Source organism: Gekko japonicus, unplaced genomic scaffold (assembly GCF_001447785.1).
Source record: "Gekko japonicus isolate JY-2015 unplaced genomic scaffold, Gekko_japonicus_V1.1 scaffold266, whole genome shotgun sequence".
Taxonomy (NCBI): domain Eukaryota; kingdom Metazoa; phylum Chordata; class Lepidosauria; order Squamata; family Gekkonidae; genus Gekko; species Gekko japonicus.
In genome coordinates this window covers 817,349-839,931 of record NW_015166428.1, presented here as the reverse complement: position 1 = coordinate 839,931, position 22,583 = coordinate 817,349, and the positions used below count along the sequence as shown (strand labels likewise).

The window sequence follows — 22,583 nt, the reverse complement described above, 5'->3', positions numbered from 1 at the left end:
GCCTTCCTCCAAGGAGTGCCAATAATGGACATTTGCAAAGCCGCTACCTGGGCCACGCCTAACACCTTCATCAGGCACTATGCCCTAGACGTCCATACAAACACCAATACCAACATGGGACGTCACATTCTGTCTTCAGCTACGCAGTAAAAGACCTGCCAGCACCCACCTCCAGGTAGGCTACTGCTCATTAATCTCCCATGGGTGTGAAGCACAGAGACCACGTCGAAGATAAACAGGTTGCTTACCTGTAACTGATGATCTTCGAGTGATCATCTGTGCATTCACACCACCCGCCCTCCTTCCCCGCTGCTGTCAGCTTCTACATTTTCAATAGGGGTTGATTTGCGGCGGTTTGAAGGAACTGGTGGGATGTCCACGCCCACCCCTCTGGGCATGCGCGGTGGGGTTCCTGTGCATGCCGAGGGACTGGACGCGAAAATCCGTTAAAAGAGCTTGCTACAGCACTGATCGATCCAGCACGTGCGCACTAGATCCCATGGGTGTGAATACACAGATGACCACTCAAAGATCACCAGTTACTGGTAAGCAACCTGCTTTTTTGTGCACAGAGATGCCTCCCTATTGTTTTAGACATTTATTGTTAATCCGTTAAAAGAGCTTGCTACAGCACTGATCGATCCAGCGCGTGCGCACTAGATCCCATGGGTGTGAATACACAGATGACCACTCAAAGATCACCAGTTACTGGTAAGCAACCTGCTTTTTTGTGCACAGAGATGCCTCCCTATTGTTTTAGACATTTATTGTGAGCCAACAACATGTAGTATGCTAAGTACAGGCTGTTGGTTGTCTACCCATCCCATTGGCTGAGCTGCTGTGAAGTCACAACATTCATGAACATTCAAGTAGTGTTAGCTCAGCTGCTGCAAGGCAAGTGAAATTACATCTTTGTGTTAGGGAAGAAGATCACTCGTAAGAAATATCAGGGTCTGGAAACAAAGGCAGGGATGGGCAAAGAGAGGGCAGCAAAAACTGAAAAGTCATCTACTGCACAGAGGTCGCCTGTACAGCTAAACACTGTTGAAGACAAGAGGCCCTGACTGGTCGAATACCATCAATTATACCAATTCCATTGTGCTCTCAAACCATGCATGATTTGACAGTGAGAAACATCTTCGGGGGGGAAAGAATTAGCCCACAAATCGTTTTTAAATCCAAGGAAAGAAAAGTTGTGCCTGACAGTTAAAGACCAAGGACAATGTCCGTTCCCACATGTCTGCACCATCAAGATTGGATCTGCACGTATCCACGGTTGCTAGCCAGGCAGAAGAGTGAAACGTGAGCCCAGCAGCACCTTAAAATGTATTCCTGCATACGCTTTCATGAGTCAGAGCTCACAAAGTATACCTCCTCTACAGACAATGTAGTGCAGTGGGCCGGATGTCCATTTAGGAACTGTGAGGCCCTCCCTGGTTTCCAATCCCTGCTCTGACACAAAGCTTGCTGGGTAACTCCGGGCCACTCGTTCTCTCAGCCTAGCCTACCTCACGGGGTTGTTGTGAGGACAGGAAGGATGACGTACACCCCTATGAGCTTCCCCAGAGGAAGAGAGGAACAGACGTGTAATAAGCAAATAAATATTCAAGCCTTTAAACACATCTGCCAGATTGATGAGCTCTGCCCCACAGCTTATCCTGGGATAAATTCTGTTAGTCTTTAAGGTGCCACCGGACTCCTGTTTTATTCTTCTGCAGACCAACACAGCAACCCGTCTGGAACTAGGGCTGCCACCCTCCCCCCGCCCCTCAATTTCAGGGGGCCCAATCCGCCACCAGCCAATAGGAAGCCCCACCCAGAACAGCAGTGGTGGTGATGTCATCACACTGGAGCCGTCACATGGCAACACTCAAGCATCGAGGGGGGGGGACTCTATGGTTGCCCTGAACGCTAGAGCGTCACCGCACGATGCCCTACTGTGATGACATCACACCACTCATGCAGGAGAGTCCCGGCGAGGAGCCAGGAGCCCCCTGCCACGGGAGAGGTGAGACCTGGCAACCCTATCTGGAACTGCTATCATGGAGGGGGGGGCAGCTTTCCTTTCTGCTGAGTAACCACTATCCTGAGCAGTACTACGACCCTCCTAAGCCCATAGAAGTAAATGGGCTTAAAAGGGTGCAACTCTGCATAGGAGGACACCATTAGTGACCTGCGCTCATCTCAAGAAGCAGCAGGGGAGGAGGAGGAGACAGGCACGCCCACAAAAGCAAGGGGGTGGAAGGTGCTTTGCTGTTGCTCATCTATGATGGCTGCCGAATCCTCAAGATGGCTGCCGAAGATGGCTGCCGAATGGCTCCTGTCCACCTTGTTAGTGTTTCTCCAGGGGCAGAACGTTTGCTTGGTGTGTAGACAGTGCCCCAGGTTCAGTCCACGTGTTCATGCGACCTCGGAGTCCTCTGAGGAAGCCCAGTCGGTTCATTGCCAGCTTCCTCAGCCCCCGCCGGATACAATATTCAGTGATGCCAGCCCTGAGGGCTGTGCGAAATCCAAGGAGCTTTGGGCCCACCTGAGCTGCCCTCTGCAGCACCCGGGGCCTCAAGGGAAGGCAGTCCTGCCCCAAAATTAGAGCCAGGGCAGGCGGTGATGCAGGCAGTCACCGGGAGCTGACAGAAGGAACTTTGTTCTGTCCTTCCGTAATGCCATGGCCCACCGGCACACAGTGAAGTTGGTGGGCTGGAGATTCGGGGCTAAAATGAAAGGACTTCTTGGTAAGATGCATGGGTCTGGAAGCGCCAGGGTCAAATTCCCGCTCTGCCATGGACACTTTGTTGGGTGACCTTGGGCCGGTCACAAACACTCAACCTATCCTACCTCACAGGGTTGTTGTGAGGATAAAATGGTGGAGGGAAGAACAAAGTAAGCCGAATCCCCACTGGAGAGAAAGGTGGGGTGTAAACTAAGTAAATTTTAAAAAATAGATGCAAGGTCCACCTATAACTGAGCTGCAAACGTTTCTGAAAACTGACATCATAACTGATTCCGTGGAGCCAGAGTTTTGCACTTCCCCATCCTTTTCAGATAGCCAATAATTACTGCATAGACTTGGGTACTGAAACAGCCAAGTGTGTTAGCATTTAATCCTCAATTACGGTCACACTTCAGTGTTTAAGAGGGATGTGAGCAACCCAGGCGGAAGGCAGCCCGGGGGCTCATGTTGTCTGGTTTAACCACCCGCTCCCGCCAAATGCTCTTCCCAAACTCTCCACGACGCCAAGCTCAGCAGAAGAGAGCAGACCAAGGATTGCTTCACGCTCCAGATTAAGCAGCCTCCCAACAAATGGGCCAACCTCTCCATAGCTCACTTCCCTTTTCCTGTTCCCTCAGTCTTTTCCCGCCATCAAAATTTAGATTGTAAACTCCCTGGGGAGGGAATTTATCTCCTTCCTTATACTGTTCTGTATAACCTCTTCCATAAAAGCTTATGTAGGAATACATTTTGTTAGTCTTTAAGGTGCCTCTGGACTTCTTAATAAAGATCTGAAGCTTGCTCCAAATCTAATATCCCTGTTGTCACTGCAGCAGCAACAAAGTGTTGGGAGAGGATGGGGGTGGAGAACTGATACAGCAGGGGCTAAGCATCATTGCTCTGGGTTCAAACTTGTACCACATATCAACCACCACCACCCCAACACAGAGACCATCTCATGAACCATGAACGTCTTATGAATCACGAACAAAGAAGGGAATCATTTTTGTTTCCACAAACAAAGCAGACCCTGCCAAAACACGGGGCTTACAGGCAGCCTAGAATCAGCTCTGAGAAGATGTGCCCATCACCTGCCCAGGTGGCAAGCCCCTGTAGAACTGTGGGAATGAAGCAGACAATCTTTCACTGAAGAGACTACACACGTCTGACGAAGTCTGAGCTCTGACTTAGGTAAACTGGAAGAAACAATTACTCTGAAAGGCGTCACTTAAGTTTTGTTTTATTACTGGTGTGGTGGAGTGGCTGGAGAACTGGACTAGAACCAAGTTTGGGTCTCCACTCCGCCATGGAAGTTTGCCGGATGGTTTTGAGCCAGTCACACACCCTCACAGGGTTATTGTGAGGATAAAATGAAGAAAGGGAGAATGTTGTAAGGCACTTTGGGTCCCCACTGAGGAGGAAAAAAAGGTAAAGCCAGTTGAATCCGACTCTAGGGTTGCAGTGCTCATCTCCGTTTCAAAGCCGAAGAGCCAGCGCTGTCCAAAGACGTTTCCGTGGTCATGTGGCCGGCAGGACTAAACGCCGAGGTGCACAGAATGCTGTTACCTTCCCACCGAAGTGGTACCTATTTATCTACTTGCAGTTTCTTGCTTTCGAACTGCTAGGTTGGCAGGAGCTGGAAATAGAGACGGGAGCTCACTCCGTCATGCGGCACTCAGGTCTTGAACTGCTGAACTACCGACCTTCCGAATAAATAAGAACATGAGCCCTGCTGGATCAGACTAATGAGGGTCCATCTAGCCCAGTATTCTGTCTCACACAGAGGCCAACCAGTTCCTCTGTACAGCCAACAACACGGCAGAGAGGCCGAGGCCTTCACAAGAACATAAGAAGAGCCCTGCTGGATCAGACCAATGGTCCATCTAGTCTAGCATCCGTTGTCACACACTGGTCAACCAGTTCCTCTGGAAGGCCAACAACAGAGCAGAGAGGCCAAGGCCTTCACAAGACTGTAAGAAGAACCCTGCTGGATCAGACCAGCAATTCATCCAGTCCAATACCCCACCTCAGACAGTGGCCAGCCAGTTCCTCTGGAGGACCAACAACTGGGCATAGAGACCAAGGCCTTCCCCTGATAAGAATGTAAGAATATAGAAGAGCCCTGCTGGATCAGACCGATGGTCCATCTAGTCCAGCATCCTGTCTCACACAGTGGCCAGCCAGTTTTTCACTGAAGAGACTACACACGTCTGACGAAGTCTGAGCTCTGACTCAGGTAAGCTGGAAGAAACAATTACTCTGAAAGGTGTCACTTAAGTTTTGTTTTCTTACTGGTGTGGTGGAGCGGCTGGAGAACTGGACTAGAACCAAGTTTGGGTCTCCACTACGCCATGGAAGTTTGCCGGATGGTTTTGAGCCAGTCACACACCCTCACAGGGTTACTGTGAGGATAAAATGAAGAAAGGGAGAATGTTGTAAGGCACTTTGGGTCCCCACTGGGGAGAAAAGCAAGGTATAAATAAGAACATAAGGAGAGCCCTGCTGGATCAGACTAATGAGGGTCCATCTAGCTCAGTATTCTGTCTCACACAGGGGCCAACCAGTTCCTCTGTACAGCCAACAACACGGCAGAGAGGCCCAGACCTTCCTCTGATGTTGCCTCCTGGCACTGGGATCCAGAGGGTTAGTGTCGCTGAAGGTGGAGGTTCCCCTCAGTCACCATGGCCAGTGGCCCTTGACAGACTTTTCCTCCATGAGTCTATCCAGCCCCCTTGAAAGCTGTTTATTCCCGCGGCCATCCTCTGGAAGGGAACTCCACATTTTAATCACTCTCTGAAGTAAACCCAGAAAAAAGACAGACTACCTCGGCCACCCTTTGCAAAGGGATGGAGCAGTATTGGGGGGGGGGGGCAGTTGCAATTGCAAATCACCGCTCTGCTCACTCCGCTGCCCAACAAAGACCTCGAGCGGCACCAACTCTCGCCCCCCTCCGCAGAGCCTCCCCCTCGCTGCCTCTCTCCGCTTCCCAGCCCCGGGCGCCGGGCCGAAAGAGGCCTGCCCGCCCGCCTGCCTGCCTGGCCGGCTCACATGACCCCGCCCGAGGCGCCTAATCCCGTCTGCCTCCGCCCGGGCGCCCAGAGCGCCGCTGGAGCAGGATGCACAGAGGCTGCTGCAGCCCGCAGAGGAGGAGCCGGGCCGGCCTGGCGCTCTGGTGGCTGCTGCTGCTGCTGCTGGGCGCGCTCGGCCCTCCGGGCACCTCTGCCCAGCCGGCCCCCAAGGACCCAGGTAGGCGCGCTGCTTTCGGCTCGCCGGCGCCCAGCACCGTTGCACGGGAAGGCGATTGAGGAGCAACACGTAGGGGGCTGCTGCGATCCTGTCCAGCCAGCTGGGAGGCCGTCGTGTTAGTCACGCCAAGGCGCAAGGCAAGCCCCAACTTGCGCGTGGAGGAAACGCTCCCGCTTTCCAGGCAGAGGTGGCGGGGCGCGCTTTCGGAGGCGCCAAAGCCGTTCCTGGCGCAAAGAGGATGCGCGCGGCAGACTCGGGGGCTGGAAACGCCGGTTGCCACGGGGCAAGTCTGGGCCACGGCTCACTAGCTCGCCCGCTGGGCTGGGCGAGCCTCCTTGCTGTCGGTCCGGGAGTAAAGACTCTTCAGAACTCACCTCTGGCTTACCCTCTCTTAAAGTACTTGTGAAGTTCAGGTCTAGGACTGGCTCGACGCCCTAACCAAAGCACTGCCTGGTGGCGTAGTGAGTACTAACCTGACTTTCGTACATTGCTATCGATGCAAAGAATGAGAGCCCCCCTTCCGGACAGTCCGGCTGGCATCGTGAAGGTGCTTGTTAGGAAGGAAGCTGCATTGCATTTATGGCTGCTGGACACACGCGACAGGCAGGAGCCCTCTGCAGCATGACCCATATGTGCTACACGAGGCTTACAGCAGCAAAATGTCTGGTTCGTGCATGCATGCATGCGTGGATAGGTATCTGTTAAGATTCAGAAGTTTGCCACAGGCAATACCAGGATTAAATCTGTGCAGTCACATCTGCAAAATGGACACATTTCACACATACAAGTTATCTCTTGACTTTGCAGTAATCAGTGTGGCATGTGCATGGGTGAATCCAGCTGTTACCCTGCTTGCGGCTTCCTGGAGGAATTTTGTGGGAAACAGCATGTAAGATTAGAGGGTCCTCATGCCAACTGTTTAAGTAAAACAGCCCTGTATTGCATTTGTACAGTGATGGGTAGATGACACCCCGACTGGATAGCTTTTCATAGACAATACATGTAGTAACTGTGCATGCTGCGAATCTTGCAAAGCTCTTGACTTTGTCCAGGAAGGCTTTGTCCAGGTGGCTCTTGACTTTGTCCAGGAAGGCACATTCTTAAATGGGAGTCCATTTTAAATATATTATTGACCATATGCCTTAACTGCTAAAAGAGCTGGGATGTGCATCCTTTGCTTTGTAAATTTCACACTCTTCAGTGGACAGGAGGGATTCTAATATAGACAACAGAGGCTGAAGTTATGCCATTCCTGTCTTAGAGAGTTCTACTCAATTCTATACAATAAGGTTTACTCCAGGAAAGTGTTTTTAGGATCACTCTGTTAGAGTGATATGTTAGTCTTTGAGGTAGTACTGAAGTATGGCTTGTGGTGCAACAGAGTAACACAGCCCCCCCCCCATTTTGAAACAGGGCTATGCTAAAAAGTGAAATGTTTAGATTCCCACTGTAGCAGGAATCTAAAGGTAACCTATTTCCTCTTCCCTACATGACATTAAGGAGCTGCGGTGGCTCAAGTGATTAAGACGCTGAACTGCAGGCTGTGGAAGGTCAGTAGTTCAGCAGTTCGAGACCCAGGTGCCGCATGATGGAGTGAGCTTTCTCCATCTCTAGTTCCAGCTCCTGCCACCCTAGCAGTTCGAAAGCAAGACATTGCAAGTAGATAAATAGGTACCACTTTGGTGGGAAGGTGACAGCGTTCCGTGCGCCTTGGTGTTTAGTCCTGCCGGCCACATGACCACGGAAACGTCTTCGGACAGCGCTGGCTCTTTGGCTTTGAAATGGAGATGAGCACCACAACCCTAGAGTCGGATTCGACTGGCTTTCGAGCAAGGGACCCTTTACCTTTTACATGACATTAAGTCCATGAACTGTGTTGAAGACCCAACACAGCAACCCACCTGGATCTGTCTTCGTGGAAGGCACCACATTAAGCCACATGGAATGGAAATCCATCCGCCTCACTTCAGACCAACACAGATGCCCACCTAAACTTATGCACATTTACTCAGAAGGAAAGTCCATCAACGCTCCTAAGTAAATGTGCATCAGATTAGGCTACATCATGCAGAATTTATAGGAATAGAAATCTCAGTGCTTGATCTGAATGCGTGGAACTATTTAGACCAGAGGTGTCAAACTCATTTGTTATGGGGGCCGGATCTGACATAAATGTCACTTTGTTGGACTGGGCCATGTGTGCCATAAAACGTAATGTCAGGTACTGGAGATAGAAACTGTATAAAGGACAGCAGCTGGTAAACTCCGAGTTGGTGTATCCTCACTGCAAGGCCTCATGGGCTGGGAGGGGGATACAAAGGAGAACCCGCATAGCCAGTGGTGCAGCACTGGGCAGACGCTCCTACGCTGCTTGACTGCTGCAGACAAGAATGTTCTGCCATGCTGAAGCCACAGTCATAGTGGCTTTGCCCACTCTTCCCTGAGCAGTCTCCTTTTCCCTCCCTTACACTAGTTGCTTGTGAGCCGCATAAGAGGCCTGGACGGGCCGGATCCAGCCCCCGGGCCTTATGTTTGACACTCCTGGTTTAGACAGGGATACACATCTTTTAATTCATTGCCAGAGTTTTGTTCCTTACACTGCTTTATTACCTCTTGCCTTCCCTGTCAATCTTAACCCCACCCCCCACTCCCATCTCTCTCCTACAATGTTGTGGTGGAATGTGCCATCAAATTGCAGCCAAATTATGGTGACTCCATAGAATTTTCAAGGCAAGAGACATGGTATGTCATTGCCTGCCTCTGCCTGACAACCCTGGACTTTCTTGGTGGTCTCCCATCCAAGTACTAACCAGGTCCAACCCGTGCTTAGCGTCTGAGATCTGACCATCCAGGTCATACTGCTAGTTAATAGACTGTCGAGAATTCTAGAGCTGGAAAGAACATTTTTAGGCCATTTAGACCAGTCCGCTGCTTACTGCAACAAATCTAAACTCATACGAAGGTCCAGGTCATACTGCTAGTTAATAGACTGTAGAGAATTCTAGAGCTGGAAAGAACATTTTAGGTCATTTAGACCAATCCGCTGCTTACTGAAACAAATCTACTCATACGAAGTTTTTTTTCTTTTTAAAGAAGAGGCGGATGGACTCGAGGTGAAGTGAAATTTTAAATCTTCCCCCAATAAGGAATCAGATTCGGAAACCGCACACAGGGTTATCTTGTTTAGATATCCAAAACCTACACAGAAGAATCGACAGTCTCCACTTTTCTTCCGAAGCCAGCATTGCCTTAAAACTTTTTATAGTCGACATTCAACCAGCATAAAACAACAAAAAAGTGCTGTTTCAAATAAAACCTCTAACCTTTGCTTTTCAGAAAATAAAACCCAGTGCATTGTCTCTCCTTCGTCGGAATTCCCGGAAGGATTTTTTACACAACAGGAGCGAGAAGAAGGAGGCATCATTATCTATTTCATAATCATTCTTTATATGTTCCTGGCTGTGTCCATTGTGTGTGATGATTACTTCCTACCTTCCCTGGAGATTATCAGTGATTGTAAGTTTCTCTTTATTCCCCCCTCGGTTTTGTGTTTTTTAAAAAGGAGGCCCAGTAATCTCTTCTGCAAAACCAAACAGCCATTCCTGAGATCATTATTCTGCGCACAATGCAACTATAAAAAAGTCTTCTAACAAAAAAAAAAGTTACACATAATTTGGTAGCATTTTTTTACAGGCAGTATCAAAAGCAAGAAGGGTTAAGGCTGGCAAAGAACATCAGCAAATTACTCCGTTGTATGTCAATGTTTTAACGTAGCAATTGCAAAGAACCAAACAAACTGGACTCATCACTAAGTCCAAGTTATTGAAGATGTTCCTCTCTTCTAAATATAAGTGTTTGAGGGAAATTACGTGGTTAAGCCGCTTCCCCAACCGTCTGGAGTTTTTCTTTCAGCTGACTTAGCCTGCCACCCATTTTTCCACTTGAAAACAGTCACCCTGTTCCCCACAATCTATTTACTGTGTTCCACTGAAATCTATGCTAAGACTTGGGTCTTCCATTATATAGCTAGAACCACCATATATAAATAGTAAATTGACTGGTTCCACTCTGCAGATAATGAAAGCAGCACAATGGGGCCACCTGCAGACAAAGTCAGAGTCTCTGTCTACTTGGAGGCCTCCCAACATAAGCAAAAATGTAACTATGTAAATTAACCACCACTACCGCTGGGGGAAAAACAGTCTGATGAGGACTAAATATGCCCCAAAAGGGATGGAATGTTGAGAGCGGCTGAGAAAGAGAAGGGAAAGGAGGGGAGCGGAGAAATCAGCCTCTTCAAGCCCTTGAGAATGTAGAGAATCCTGGAGAGGGAGATTTTTAATTCATGGGATTGAATTTGCTTCTCTCCATAATTCCTTACATGCACACATCTTAATCATGGGGTGGATTCAACCCTCTTCCAAGGAGCCTTCCTCCACTTTTAGCATTTATGTAGCTTTTTCAGTGTTCAAAGCACTTCCGGTACTTTCTGCTGCAGCAGTCCTTAAAACAGCCCTTGTAAAGTAGGCTGGTATTATTTCCTTTGTATTGCAATTGTGGGACAACTGACGTCGATAAACTAACAGTATACCCCTAAACAGGGTTACATATTTCTAATCCCACAGGTTTCAATGGACTAAGATGTGTGGAAGTATAGTTAGGATAGCAGTGTAGCTCTCCTTAGGCCAGCTGTCAAATTTGCACAAGAAGTGACCCTTAGAACCAGGAAACTCCGTTCACAGAACGTTTCCGCAGCACTTCCACCAAGCTCTCAGAATCGATGAGACCCAGACTTAAGCGCTGGTTTGTGTCTGTCTTGCTCCTAATCTCTGTTCATTGCAGCTCTTGGCCTCTCTCAGGATGTCGCGGGAGCCACTTTCATGGCAGCCGGCAGCTCCGCACCCGAACTAGTCACAGCTTTTCTAGGTAAAGTTAAGCAATCCTATAAACAGAAGTCCTTCCCCCACTGCAAAAAGCAGAATTTCTAACCCGGATGCTTTGCTCACAGGGGTTTTTGTCACAAAAGGAGACATTGGAGTCAGCACCATCCTCGGTTCTGCCATCTACAACCTTCTTGTGATCTGTGCTGCTTGTTGCCTCCTGTCGAGCGTGGTACGTAGCAGCTCTTGTGACACTTATGGGCTGATGGCAAAGCCAACTCAATACAAGGCCAGTTGGATTTAGCCACACTAACCAAGCGACATGCAAACCACTTAAAAACAGTGAGCTACCACAGGCACTGTGTTCTGGTAACTTTCAGAAACGTGGCGGTTGAAATACAGACAAAGCCAGACCTATGTAGCATATAGTTCATTATTAGCAAAACAAAAGTCTGGCAGCACCTTATTAAAGATTAACAATATATATTCTAAATTCTGGCAGACAGTCACGTTGGTCTGAAGCAGCAGGACAAAGTTTGAGTCCAGTGGCACCCTTAAGACCAATAAAGTTTGGTCTTAAAATGGAAATTATCAGTCCATACATATAGGTAGAGGGTGAGCAGTAAATTAACTTACTGCATAATGAAGATGTTTAACAGATTCAAGGACCATACAGGAACAGCAAGCTTAGTTTATATGGTTATCATTGGGGTGTGCACCCAAAAAATAACAACAGTATTTTTCAGGTTTGGGTATATCGAGCCCCCAAAATACCAGGTTTTCCCGATATTCATGCCAATATTGGCATTTGGGAAATAATTAGGATTACCGAATTTATTCAGCAAGGTGTTTAAAGGGACGGTCCCTTTAAATGCCTTTTGCAAGCTATGCCTTCGGGTTCACTTGCGGCTTGGATTGCCAAATGCATTTAAAGGGACCATCCCTTTAGATGCATTAGGCTTCTCCTGACCCACAGTCTAGACCACCCCACAGAAGAAGCTGGCTCCAGGATCCACCGTGCACAGGGAGATCATTCTCCCCGCTGTACAGAGCTGGGATCAGCTGGGGTAGTGAGAGCTCTGAGCTGCTGCCGCCCCAACCAATCCTGGGCTTGCAAGCTGCAAGAGAAACCAGCCAACTCAAACCAAGGCCACGCAGAGCTCTCAGCTCCTGCCGCCCCAGCTGATCCTCTCACAGTTTGGAGCTTCAAGAGAGGATCATCTGGGACGGTGCGGAGCTGAAAGCTCCGCACCACGATGCTGGGGCTGGCTCGGTATAGCTGTACCACACCCAAATAAAAGCTGAATAATATTGGCTTTTATTCAGGCTCAGGTATATCGGTAGCGGAGTACAGATCTTTGATCTGTATTCAACTGAATAAATACCTGAAAAATACCTTATTGGCTTGGTATATACCAACCAAACACCCCTAGTTACCATTTGTTTGGGTTTAATTCCAGGGGGAAATATAGCGAGGGAAATAAATATATCAAAATTGGAGGTTGATGGGCAGATGTATCCTTAATTGTGGAATGCTGAGAATAACTAACTGAGATCCTACCAGTTTGGTGGTGTAGTTAAGAGCGCAGACTCTAATCTTAATCTGGGAGAACCCGGGTTTGATTTCCCATTCCTCCACATGCAGCTGCTGGTGTGACCTTGGGTAAGTTCTTTTAGAGCTGTTCTCCCAGGAGCAGTTTGAGAGAGTTCTCTCAGCCCCACCTACCTCAAAGGATGTCTGTTGTGGAGAGGGGAAGAGAAAGGGATTGTAAGCAGCTCTGAGACTCCTTCAGGTAGTGAAGGGTGTGGTATAAATCCACTCTCTTCTTCTTCTTCTACACAGCCATTTGCCCCACTTTAAAGAAGATGCTGCTGTAAGGTCACCTCCATGCTTGAGAGGAGACAGATGGAGCGTAATGGCAGGGTCTGTTAATTACCCTTTAGCATTCCACAATTAAGGATACCTCTGCCCGTCAATCTCCAATGTTGACATATTTATTTCCTTCACTATGTTTCCCCCCAAATTAAACCCAAATAAATGGTAACTATATAAACTGAGACTGATATTCCTGTTTGGTCCTTGAATCTGTTAAACATCTTCATTATGCAGTAAGTTAATTTACTGCTCACCCTCTACCTATATGTATGGACTGGTAATTTCCATTTCATTGTATCTGAAGAAGTGTGCATGCACACAAAAGCTTATTCCTTGAATAAAACTTCATTGGTCTCAAATGTGCCACTGGACTCAAACATTTATCCTAGTATGAGTCCCATTCATGGGACAGGGCTTGCTTCTTCAGATTCAACAGGAGAAAGAAACCCCTTTAGATCAGTTTTCTGGGAAATTACAGAAAGGGAGGGAAGAGCTGAGTAAAGAGAGGCCTAGTATAAGAAATCAGGTTTGATTCTCTGTGTGCGCATCTGAAAAAGTGAACACCATCTCACAAAAGCTCATACTGGAATAAATGTTAAGTCTTTAAGGTGCCACTGGACTTCTGTTTTGATAAAACAAACTAACACGCCTGCTCACTGGAATCATTATAGTGTCCCAAGTCCCACCCCAGTTGTGATCTCACAAGCAGGTACAATACATCTTAATACGATACACAGACTCTTGTCTTCCCCACTATTACTATACCTGTCATAAAGAATGATCCTTCACTACTATACAATCCTCAGTAAGCATGACAGCAGATCATAAAAATCGCCTCTTGAAATGTATTCCTGCAGGTTTCAAGAATTTCTTGTTGGCCATTATTTCGTGACTCTCTGGCGTACACAATTAGTGCAGCGGCTGTTCTTGGCATGATAGTTGACAACAAAGTTTACTGGTAAGAGCCTGGGCGGAGTTTCATTCCCAGCTGAGAGGCCGCCCAACATACACTAACATTTTCAGTTCTTTTTTCTTTGTTATCACACTAAAGGTGAACAATGGTACAGCAGCATGATTGCCAACCACTGGCCAAGGAACAAGCCATTTGCCCAACATATTGCAAGCCTTTCGGTATTGGAAAACATTATTACTAGGGTTGTAGTTTGATTTTATCTAACACTTAGTTGGTAAGACTGAGAATTAAGGGTCACTGATTCATTTTTTTAAGCCTGTTGGGCTCTAGCATGTTACTACAACTGATAGTGAAAATATATTAAAAGATATCCTTTTGCCTTCAGCTTTTATTGTTGTGAACTACCTCAAGGACCCATTTGGTAGAAGGCCAGGGAATCAGTAAGACTTATTATTAAAGATTATCTAAAAATTGGTATTTCCTTAAACAGGAAGGTCTTGTTTTTCCTTCAGTGTCTCGAATGGATTATTATATTTGGGGGGTGATAATTTCTAATTATTGAAAAGACTGGTGAATAACCAAATAAATGGTGGGTCTAGTTTTCAAACAGAAGACTCCCCATTTTGTTTCACCCCAAAAGACTTTACCTAGAAGTAGTGTAGGTATGAATGGCCCTCTGAAACAGAGGACTGTATCTCCATCAGAACCATCTTTTGCTTGAAAAATACAAGAGGTTTCGTTGTAATGGCCAATAGTAAATTGCTTCCCTTGAGGCAGGAAAAATAACAAGAGACCTATTTTAGAATATACATTAGTAGAAACAGATGTCTTATTTTCACATGACGCAGGACTGATGTGATAACGATCACATGCAGCTCGGCTGTGAAGCTAAGAGGGCTTTCATTTATAATCACCGTCTCTCCATAGGTGGCAGTGTTATCAATGGCCATATCCTATCCCTGTGTCCCAGTACTCTTTTAGGCACTCATTTTGAGAATGGGAAGCAGGAGATGAGCATTCAGATCCAACATGAAAGTTCAGATCCAACACAAAACAATGGCTGGATTTAACTTTGGTTAGTGCAGTTGTCTGAAGGCAGGTCCGCTCATTTGACTATAATGACTTAGGTTCTGTTAAATCAGGATCAGAAGTCATGGTGTGAAAGTAGTTTATTAACCACAGTTGGTCTCAACCATGATTGTGCAGGGCGAGTGGACACAGGAGAATGTGGCTTGTTTCCTGGTGGTGTCTTTTACACACTGCCTGGCCCACCTTGGTTGCCTGCAACCTCTGAATCTGGCTTTCACAACTTAATCACCGTTAAAACAAACCACGGTTCACGTTATGTCTGTATCTGATATCCCACGTGAACCTAAGGGAAGATCAGAACTAATGAGTCTGTCAGTTGGACATACTTGTGCAGGACAGAATAGTCCAAACAAACTCCCTTTCCCTAAATGTAACTTAACCCACAAAAAGTTTTTTTTAAAAAGACTAGTGCCAGATTACACTCACCAGTTCTTTGCATTGAAAAGCTGACAGGTGAATGGCTGGGCCATGCTAGAGACAGGAAGAAATTTGTACCTTCACCTGTCTGCGGAATGAGACCTATTTGCCCGGCTTTAGTCTCCACCCCAAAAGCCACAATGAATAAGTGGTGCTTTGAAGCCAGGATTCTTTTGAGTACCTAATTCAGTTTGTGGCCAGTCCCATCAGCTGGGCTTGTGTGACCCTCTAGGCACAAAATGCTGGGAATTCTATGGATCTGGGAATTTGTTTGTCTCAGCCTCCAAAGAAATCTCTTAATTTAGCTTTATTTCAGAAAGGGCATCTATCCAATGTGAACGGTTTTTAAGAGTAAGATGGGGCAGCCATAAAAGGCACAAACGACAGAAGCACCGCAAAACGAGTGAGACCGTCTTAACATGAGCACTCCCTTTGTTCTAGGTATGAATGTGCTTCGCTTCTGCTCATCTACGGAGCGTACATTTTGGTGCTCTGCTTTGACATTAAAATCAGCCAGTACGTCATGAAGAAGTTTAGCCCCTGCTGCAGCTGCTTTGAAGTAAATGAGGATGAGGCTGAGCAGCAGCCGCTAATTGGATGGAAGGAGACCGGGGCCCTCATTCGTCGACAGTCAAGAGCAGACAGTGGGATTTTTCAGGATGAGTCCGATTATTCTCAACTTTCAATGAGCCTGCATGGACTAGATACCATTTCTGAAGGTAATCCTGTGACCTTTAGTGGTGGTTCTTTCAGAAAAGGGCTGATTCACCAGCCTGGCCCACTTTAGAAAATTCTAGTCTCCAAAGTTTTAGTAGCAACGCTGCCTATTTTAGAATTAGCGATATCTGAATCAATACGTTCTTGCGTAAAGTTTCTCAGTTGCAGAGATAATCTGAAGTTTGGCATTTGAAACAGTTTGTTTTGCAGTGCCTTATGTGAGGCTTAAGTCTGAAGGAGAACAGCACAGGTTGTGAAAAATGCCTGTCCTGGGTATTTTTTTTTTTGGGGGGGTGTCTATACTCCCTCTCCCAAAAGGAGCTGTTTCTTACTCTTGGGAGTGCTCCTGGGTTGCTTCTAGAGTGTCGTCACCATAGCATCTGAAAAGCCTTTCAGATGTACAGAGTGCTTTCACCTACATTTGGTCTTCTTGTAAGCCTTACAACAGACCGTGAAGGTATCCCCCCCACAGACACACACTACAGGCAGAGGGTTGGGGAGCTACCAGATGAGCTCACGACTAAGGCAAGATTCAAATTGGGGACTTTCTGATTTGCAGCTTAGGTGTCCCAAGCCTCCATCCTACACCAGCTCTCCGAGAGGCACAGTATTCGACCCTCTTTATCATTATTAAACATTTTTATCTCACATTTCTCCTGCAAAGCAAGACTCAAAGCGGCTGACAAATCAAGAAAATGAATTGGTAGAAGGTAGAAATAACGAATGGAACTTCTTCATTATTCTGCATGCTGATTCACTGCCCACCCTCTATATTATGACTGTTATTTCTATTTCCATTTCATCGTGTCTGAGGAAGTGTGCCTTGCACATGAAAGCTCACCTTGGTCTTAAAGGTGCCCTCCTGTACTAGATTGTCAGCCTAGCTAAGAGAAGAGTGCTCTGGGAGAGAGGCTGCAGGAGAATAAGCTAGGAGCGGATGGTGGAGGAAGGTGTAGCTCCCCTCACCTATACGTCCCTCCTGCACCCACTTTATATACCATTGCAACAGAAAGCTTCTAGTTTGGCCCTCGCACTCTGCTAAACTGGCACCTGCAAACTACTAGTAATGTGGAGATGCACCATGCTCTGTACTCAAGTGGAACACACGCAGCCGACTCCACGGAAGCTTGTCTGGAAGTTCCAAGGCCAATGGGCTTTCACCCAGAGTAAGCGCTCAACCTGAACCCAAGGCCCAGGTTACCTCTACCGTGTTTCCAGAAAGATTCTTTTTCCGTCAGAACTATACCACAGTACTGTACACAGTATAAAAAACCCATTATCATGTGCAATTACATTTATTGGTGTTGTGTTAACAAGGTAATTCTTTGTAATTCAAACAGATGGAGATAATGAGATTTTTTTAAAAAAAAAGCTAAAATGTAGAGGAAGAACTAGGCACTTCTTAAGGTTTGATTTGTTTGTAAAAATAGTCTCATAGCTTAACTCTTTTGACAGACCCTCCAAGTGTCTTCACTGTGCCTGAAGCAGACCTGAAAAGGATCCTATGGGTGCTCTCTCTCCCTATTCTTCTTCTGCTCTATTTGACAACACCTGACTGCAGAAGGCAGTTTTGGAAGAACTGGTTCATGCTGACATTCCTCATGGCGGCAGTGTGGATTGGGGCATTCACGTATATTCTTGTGTGGATGGTGACGATAGTAGGTATGTATTCGGCACAAGAGCAGAACCGTCACAATCTCCTTTCAGTGCAGTCCTCACTTTCCTAGTCATGAAATTAGCCATGGCACCTGAAGAACAGAAGCTTCACTGATTATTCCTTGATAATCTCGTTCAAAGATTGTAGCCCTTTTGCTCTCAGTCCAAGCCTGGATTATTTTTGAGGTTTATCAGATAGCAGGAGTGATTATTACACAAGTCAGATGTGGGCAGTGTTCCCTCTAAGCTGAGTTAGTGTGAGCTAGCTCGCAGTTTTTTGGCCTCTGGTTCACACATTTTTGTCTTAGCTCAGGAAGGATGGCTCCAGAGCAAACTGATTTATGTAGTAGCCAATTCGCTTGCTCACAACTTTAATGCCAGTAGCTCACAAAGTAGAATTTTTGCTCACAAGACTCCACAGCTTAGAGGGAGCATTGGATGTGGGGTGCAGTTCTGCTTCCCCAGTAGTATATGCACTTGGCTCGCTGGTTGCAAGGCAGCAGGGAGCAGAGGGAGGGAGACCCACCTGGGTTCTTTGGCAGATGCTGTGGTTTACGTGCAGTGATCCAGGATAGTCCAGAAAGCAGCCTCTCACGGGAAGCACTAAGAAGAAAGTTAGCACAGAGCCCTTCTCTCTGCCTTAATGGAAGGATTAGGCTAATCCTCCCGTTGGCTTGTCCACTCACCCTGCGTCCTACTAGGACAGATGTTATAGTACAAGATGGAGTAACAGCAGCCACCTTCATCCAGTTAAACCACTTATTTTGCACCATAAGCCATTCAGGAGCTTCAGTCACCCTCATTATTTTGACCACAAATCTTGCTGTTGGCAAAGTGATTCCTTAACAGCCTGTAGCCAAAAAGACAAGGCCCACGATTTTCATCAGAGCAGCTAACAGCTAGCATTATCCTGAATCTCTGTTGGATTCAATTACACCTTTACTGTTCAGTAAAGTACCATGGGTAAAGTGAACATTTTGTTTTCTGGTACTGGAAACTTGGAGGAGGGAGAGGGCAATGTTGACATCAACAGTTTAGAAATGGGGGGTCCAAACCATTACGAGACCCTTTCCGTCCATTTCTAGAGGTTCGGGCCGCCTTTCAGGCATCTGAGCTTTTAATAGCGATCTGGCTGGCAAGTCCTGTAGTGGAGGATTATCAGCAGACTTCACAGCCGCCTGCGCTCCCAAGGGAATTCCGTGTGCTGCTCTTTACAGAGCAGATGATTAAAAAGGGTTAGTGGTTCATGTGACTTCCCAGGGTTCATGTGATGAAGATGCCAAAACACAAACAGAAGGGATTACAGTCATCATGGCTGCTCCGGTGAAGACGGCTGTTGTCAAGGAGGACAGGCTTCGAAATATATTGGAAGAGAGACTCGGGGTGGGTTTTCTGGCTGCTTGCCGACAAAAGAATTTTCAAAGAGCTGGAAAGATTTTAGATAGTGTCGCTGAGCAGATGCAACAGGGCAGCTGAGGCTCATACTTATTCAGCGCAGTCCACCACACTGCTGCAAGCTTTTTATGTGTTTCCTGTTTTACACCTCACCTTTCGAGACTACCAGGTTTGTACACGAGATCTAATTGACTCTGTCCTTTGAAGAAAATGGAAGTGTTTGCTACTGATGACTTTTTTTCTCCCACCCCCATCCCACCTGCCACTACAGGGGAAACGCTGAAAATACCAGAAACCGTAATGGGCCTGACGTTGCTGGCAGCAGGAACAAGCATTCCAGACACAGTTGCAAGCGTGCTGGTGGCCAGGAAAGGTACGCTTTTGTCATTTCCACCCACATCTGTGTACGGCCGTGGGGAGAGAAGTTTCTCCATGTTCGTGCTTGAGCACAAGACCCAGCATGAAATTAACGTGATAAGCTTTGGATACATAATTCCTTCCTTCTACTTCTGAACCATTAAGGCTTAGGGAACAATTCAAGGAGTAATGATAAATGCTACCAAACAGTGGGGATTTGGCAGAAGGTGGAGGCCACCAGCCTTCCGCTCCACTCATGAGCTTCCAGAGGCATCTGTTTGCCCACTGCTGGAAAACAGAGTAGTGGCTGAATGGACCTCAGCTAGAGCCAGCAAGACAGTTTTTAATGGCTAGTCTCATGGAAGACACGTTAGGCTTGGTTGTTTTGTCTTATCATGATCAGTCCAATTCAAGACAAGGGACTGGCAAGGTAAAGCACTCCCCCCCCCCCCCCGGGTATGGCTTTAAGTGTGACGGTGAACCCCTGCGGACTGAGCAGCATGAGTACCCAGAAGGCCACAGACCACCAGAAGTGCAAGCTAAATACCTGCTGCTTCTGGGTCTGCGCTGCAGCGCCATCTGAACCAGACACCAAGTCTGTGCCGAGTCACACGGGGAAGGCTCTTCTGCCTCAGCAATTTCACATTTAAGCCAGACCAAAGATGTAGGGCGGCAGATGTTTACTCTTAAGCCTGGCATGCTTAAAAACATTTCCCCTCCACCCGTGATCTGGGTTAGCCCAGGCAAACCCGATCTCATCAGATCTCGGAAGCTAAGCAGGGCCAATCCTGGCAAGTAATTGGATGGGAGACCTCCAAGGAATACCAGGGCCAGGAGGCAGAGGCAGGCAATGGTAACATCCTCCATGCCCCAGCAGGAGTCGCCAGAGGTCGCCATGACTTCCCCAAAAAAACAAATACCCACACATTTTTCCTCCTTGCAGGAAGAGGAGACATGGCCATGTCTAACATCGTTGGATCCAACGTGTTTGATCTGTTGTGCTTAGGATTACCTTGGTTTATCAAGACCGCCTTCGTGGACACATCGGGGCCTGTGGAGGTGAACAGCAGTGGGCTGACTTACACGGCCATTTCGCTTGTCTGCTCCATCGCGTTTATTTTTCTGGCGGTCCACCTGAATGGCTGGAAACTCAACAGAAAACTAGGGGTGGTCTGCCTAGTGATGTATTTAGGATTTGCGGTATTATCAATTCTATATGAACTTGGAATTGTAGGAAATAATCCTATCACGGTCTGTGGCAACTAAGGTTTGTTTGTATGTTTTTAATAAGGTCAAAGTAAAAAAAAAGAGAAAGAAACATAAGCAATAAAAGGGACTAGCATTTTCATTTTGCTGAACAGGAATACGCCAGAGTTCCCCCTTGGCCCTCAAACTTATGTACAAGCAATTCTACACTGACATAAAAGTTATGTTAAAATTCAAAACTATCAGGAATTCAGTGAGAACATGAACATGTTCTTTCAGAGTGAAGAGCAGCAATGACTCTAATCACATAAAACCAAATTTGGAGAAGGGAGGGTGCGCATACCCTTTACATCAAAACTGCAGGATGGGCTACTGTGACACAAACAAGTCCCACTATACAGTCTTTGTTAACAGAGAGAAAAATGGCTTGTTTTATTAAAAACAGTAGGAACCATTCATTTAAACTGAATGACTAGAGACACTTAGCATGATTTTGGACAGGTATTAAGTCAACCACGGCTCCTGAAACTTCAAGGGAAGGAGGTGTGGAAGCTCATACTGCTGAAAGTCAGGAAAGGTTCTCTTCAAAAACCAAAATGTTGTTAAGAGTCAGTTAAACAGGTTCACAGTATATTAAACACTATACTGTTAAAGGCTGGTGGGTTTTAAAAGTTCAGTTTCTCCAACTTAAGTCAAGCATACAATGTTATACTAAAAATGACTTACTAAGGGGGCAGGGAGAGGAGAGAGGCGCTAAACAGACAAAGGAATGTTCCTGAACGTGTGGTTATAAATTATGCATTGCGATCCAAACGTACATCAATTTCTCTGCCACTGATTTTTATGCCGTTCATTATTCTACAGGCCTTCTCTGCCGATTCTGGAGAGTCAAATCTGACCGTTCCGCAGCCTTTTGATTTTCCGTTCTCCATTTTTATTTCTGCAAACATTACATGACCTGAACAGAGTTAAAACAAAAACAAAAACAAACCTCAGTTTAACGTCAAAACATGATGAGGGAATTAGAAGGCCCCTCCCCACAAACCACTTCAGATTGTTTATGTGTCCACAAATCTACTGTCCAGGCTAGATCTACTCATTTCGGATTTCTATTTTAATAGCTGCCATGAAAGACATCTTGCAGCCCACGGTTCATCACGAGATGCTCCAATAAGTGACACTCTCGCCACACTGAGCTCCAGGCCTACTTCAGTGCACCCCAAACCTTTTCTACTCTAGCTTCCAGCCGTATACCTCTCCTTTCTCTACCTTCACTGCCAGCAACCTGCCTCACCTGCCATCTCAGATTCCTCCCTTCTCTGTTTTTCATGCTGTCTCCCCAAACACTGTCTATCTTGCTAATTTTTCTCTAAGTCTGAACCAGAGCACGTGTCTCTCCCTGCCCCCCCCCAGCCTGAAGCAACAGGGTAGGATCACATACTTAAGAAAATCCAGCAAAAAAACAACAACTCAGTGTAAAAGCAAGGCAATTATCCTTAAACTTCTAATACAAGAATCCCCTAGATGCCCCAAGTAGCAGAGCTTGACACATGCATTTCTTGGACAGCTCTACAAATGGCCCTGCACTTCACAGTTCTATGTTCAGACTATGTTTGTTAGTGGGTGAGGCACTTAAAATCCATGTTAGGTGGATCCAATACAAAAGGACTTCCTGTGCACTTTCAGTCACCCAAGGAGGACTCACTTCATACTAGAATAGAACAAGTTTACACTACGCTTTTTAAAAAATATCTCAACTTTGAGAGCTATATGGAAGTTACCATAAAGATCACATTTCATGTGCCAAGCAAATAAAAAAGGAAGATGTCATTAAAGAACAAAAGCATAAGCAAATATTTTTGTAACAATTTAAGCTAGCAAGAAAAGCTACAGAAAATAAGCTTTAGTCAACAAAACTGGACAATTCCAGGAATTCCAAAGCAAGATATATTAAAAAAAAAAAGATTTCAAAGGTGCAGGGTCAAGGAAAGTTTTAAGAATCCAAAAGGCAACAGTATGATATGAAAAGTCTTCCTTTCTAGCTTAAGTACTCCATTAAAAGCCACAACCACCTCTTTCTTCTTTGTATACATTTCACCAAAATGGAGAAAATGAAGATGA

General features: G+C 46.5%; 2 protein-coding genes across 6 annotated transcripts in view; one reads left to right on the top strand and one right to left on the bottom strand.

The window, feature by feature from the left end:
* Nucleotides 1-9,313: 9,313 nt before the first annotated feature.
* Nucleotides 9,314-20,536, top strand: SLC24A5 (solute carrier family 24 (sodium/potassium/calcium exchanger), member 5). The gene is made up of 8 exons (XM_015411798.1): nucleotides 9,314-9,472; nucleotides 10,799-10,882; nucleotides 10,965-11,068; nucleotides 13,570-13,670; nucleotides 15,573-15,850; nucleotides 17,304-17,510; nucleotides 19,171-19,272; nucleotides 20,200-20,536. Exons 1-8 carry the CDS (start codon nucleotides 9,406-9,408, stop codon nucleotides 20,520-20,522), a joined length of 1,266 nt encoding a protein of 421 aa, XP_015267284.1. The 5' UTR covers nucleotides 9,314-9,405; the 3' UTR covers nucleotides 20,523-20,536.
* Nucleotides 20,537-21,242: 706 nt separating this feature from the next.
* Nucleotides 21,243-22,583, bottom strand: part of MYEF2 (myelin expression factor 2) — a 24,210-nt gene continuing 22,869 nt past the window's right edge. For 4 of the 5 annotated variants that reach the window (XM_015411793.1, XM_015411795.1, XM_015411796.1 and 1 more), the window contains one exon: nucleotides 21,243-21,420. In XM_015411793.1, the coding sequence (XP_015267279.1) occupies nucleotides 21,257-21,420 (164 nt within the window). In that variant the 3' untranslated portion in view covers nucleotides 21,243-21,256. The remainder of the gene's footprint in view (nucleotides 21,421-22,583) is intronic. The other variant, XM_015411797.1, reaches the window with a different exon arrangement.

Coding starts and splice junctions, on each gene's coding strand:
- SLC24A5 (XM_015411798.1), top strand. CDS start 9,406: ATGTTCCTGGCTGTGTCCATTGTGTGTGATGATTACTTCCTACCTTCC. Junction 10,883..10,964: donor ACTAGTCACAGCTTTTCTAG/GTAAAGTTAAGC, acceptor CTTTGCTCACAG/GGGTTTTTGTCACAAAAGGA. Junction 15,851..17,303: donor ACTAGATACCATTTCTGAAG/GTAATCCTGTGA, acceptor CTCTTTTGACAG/ACCCTCCAAGTGTCTTCACT.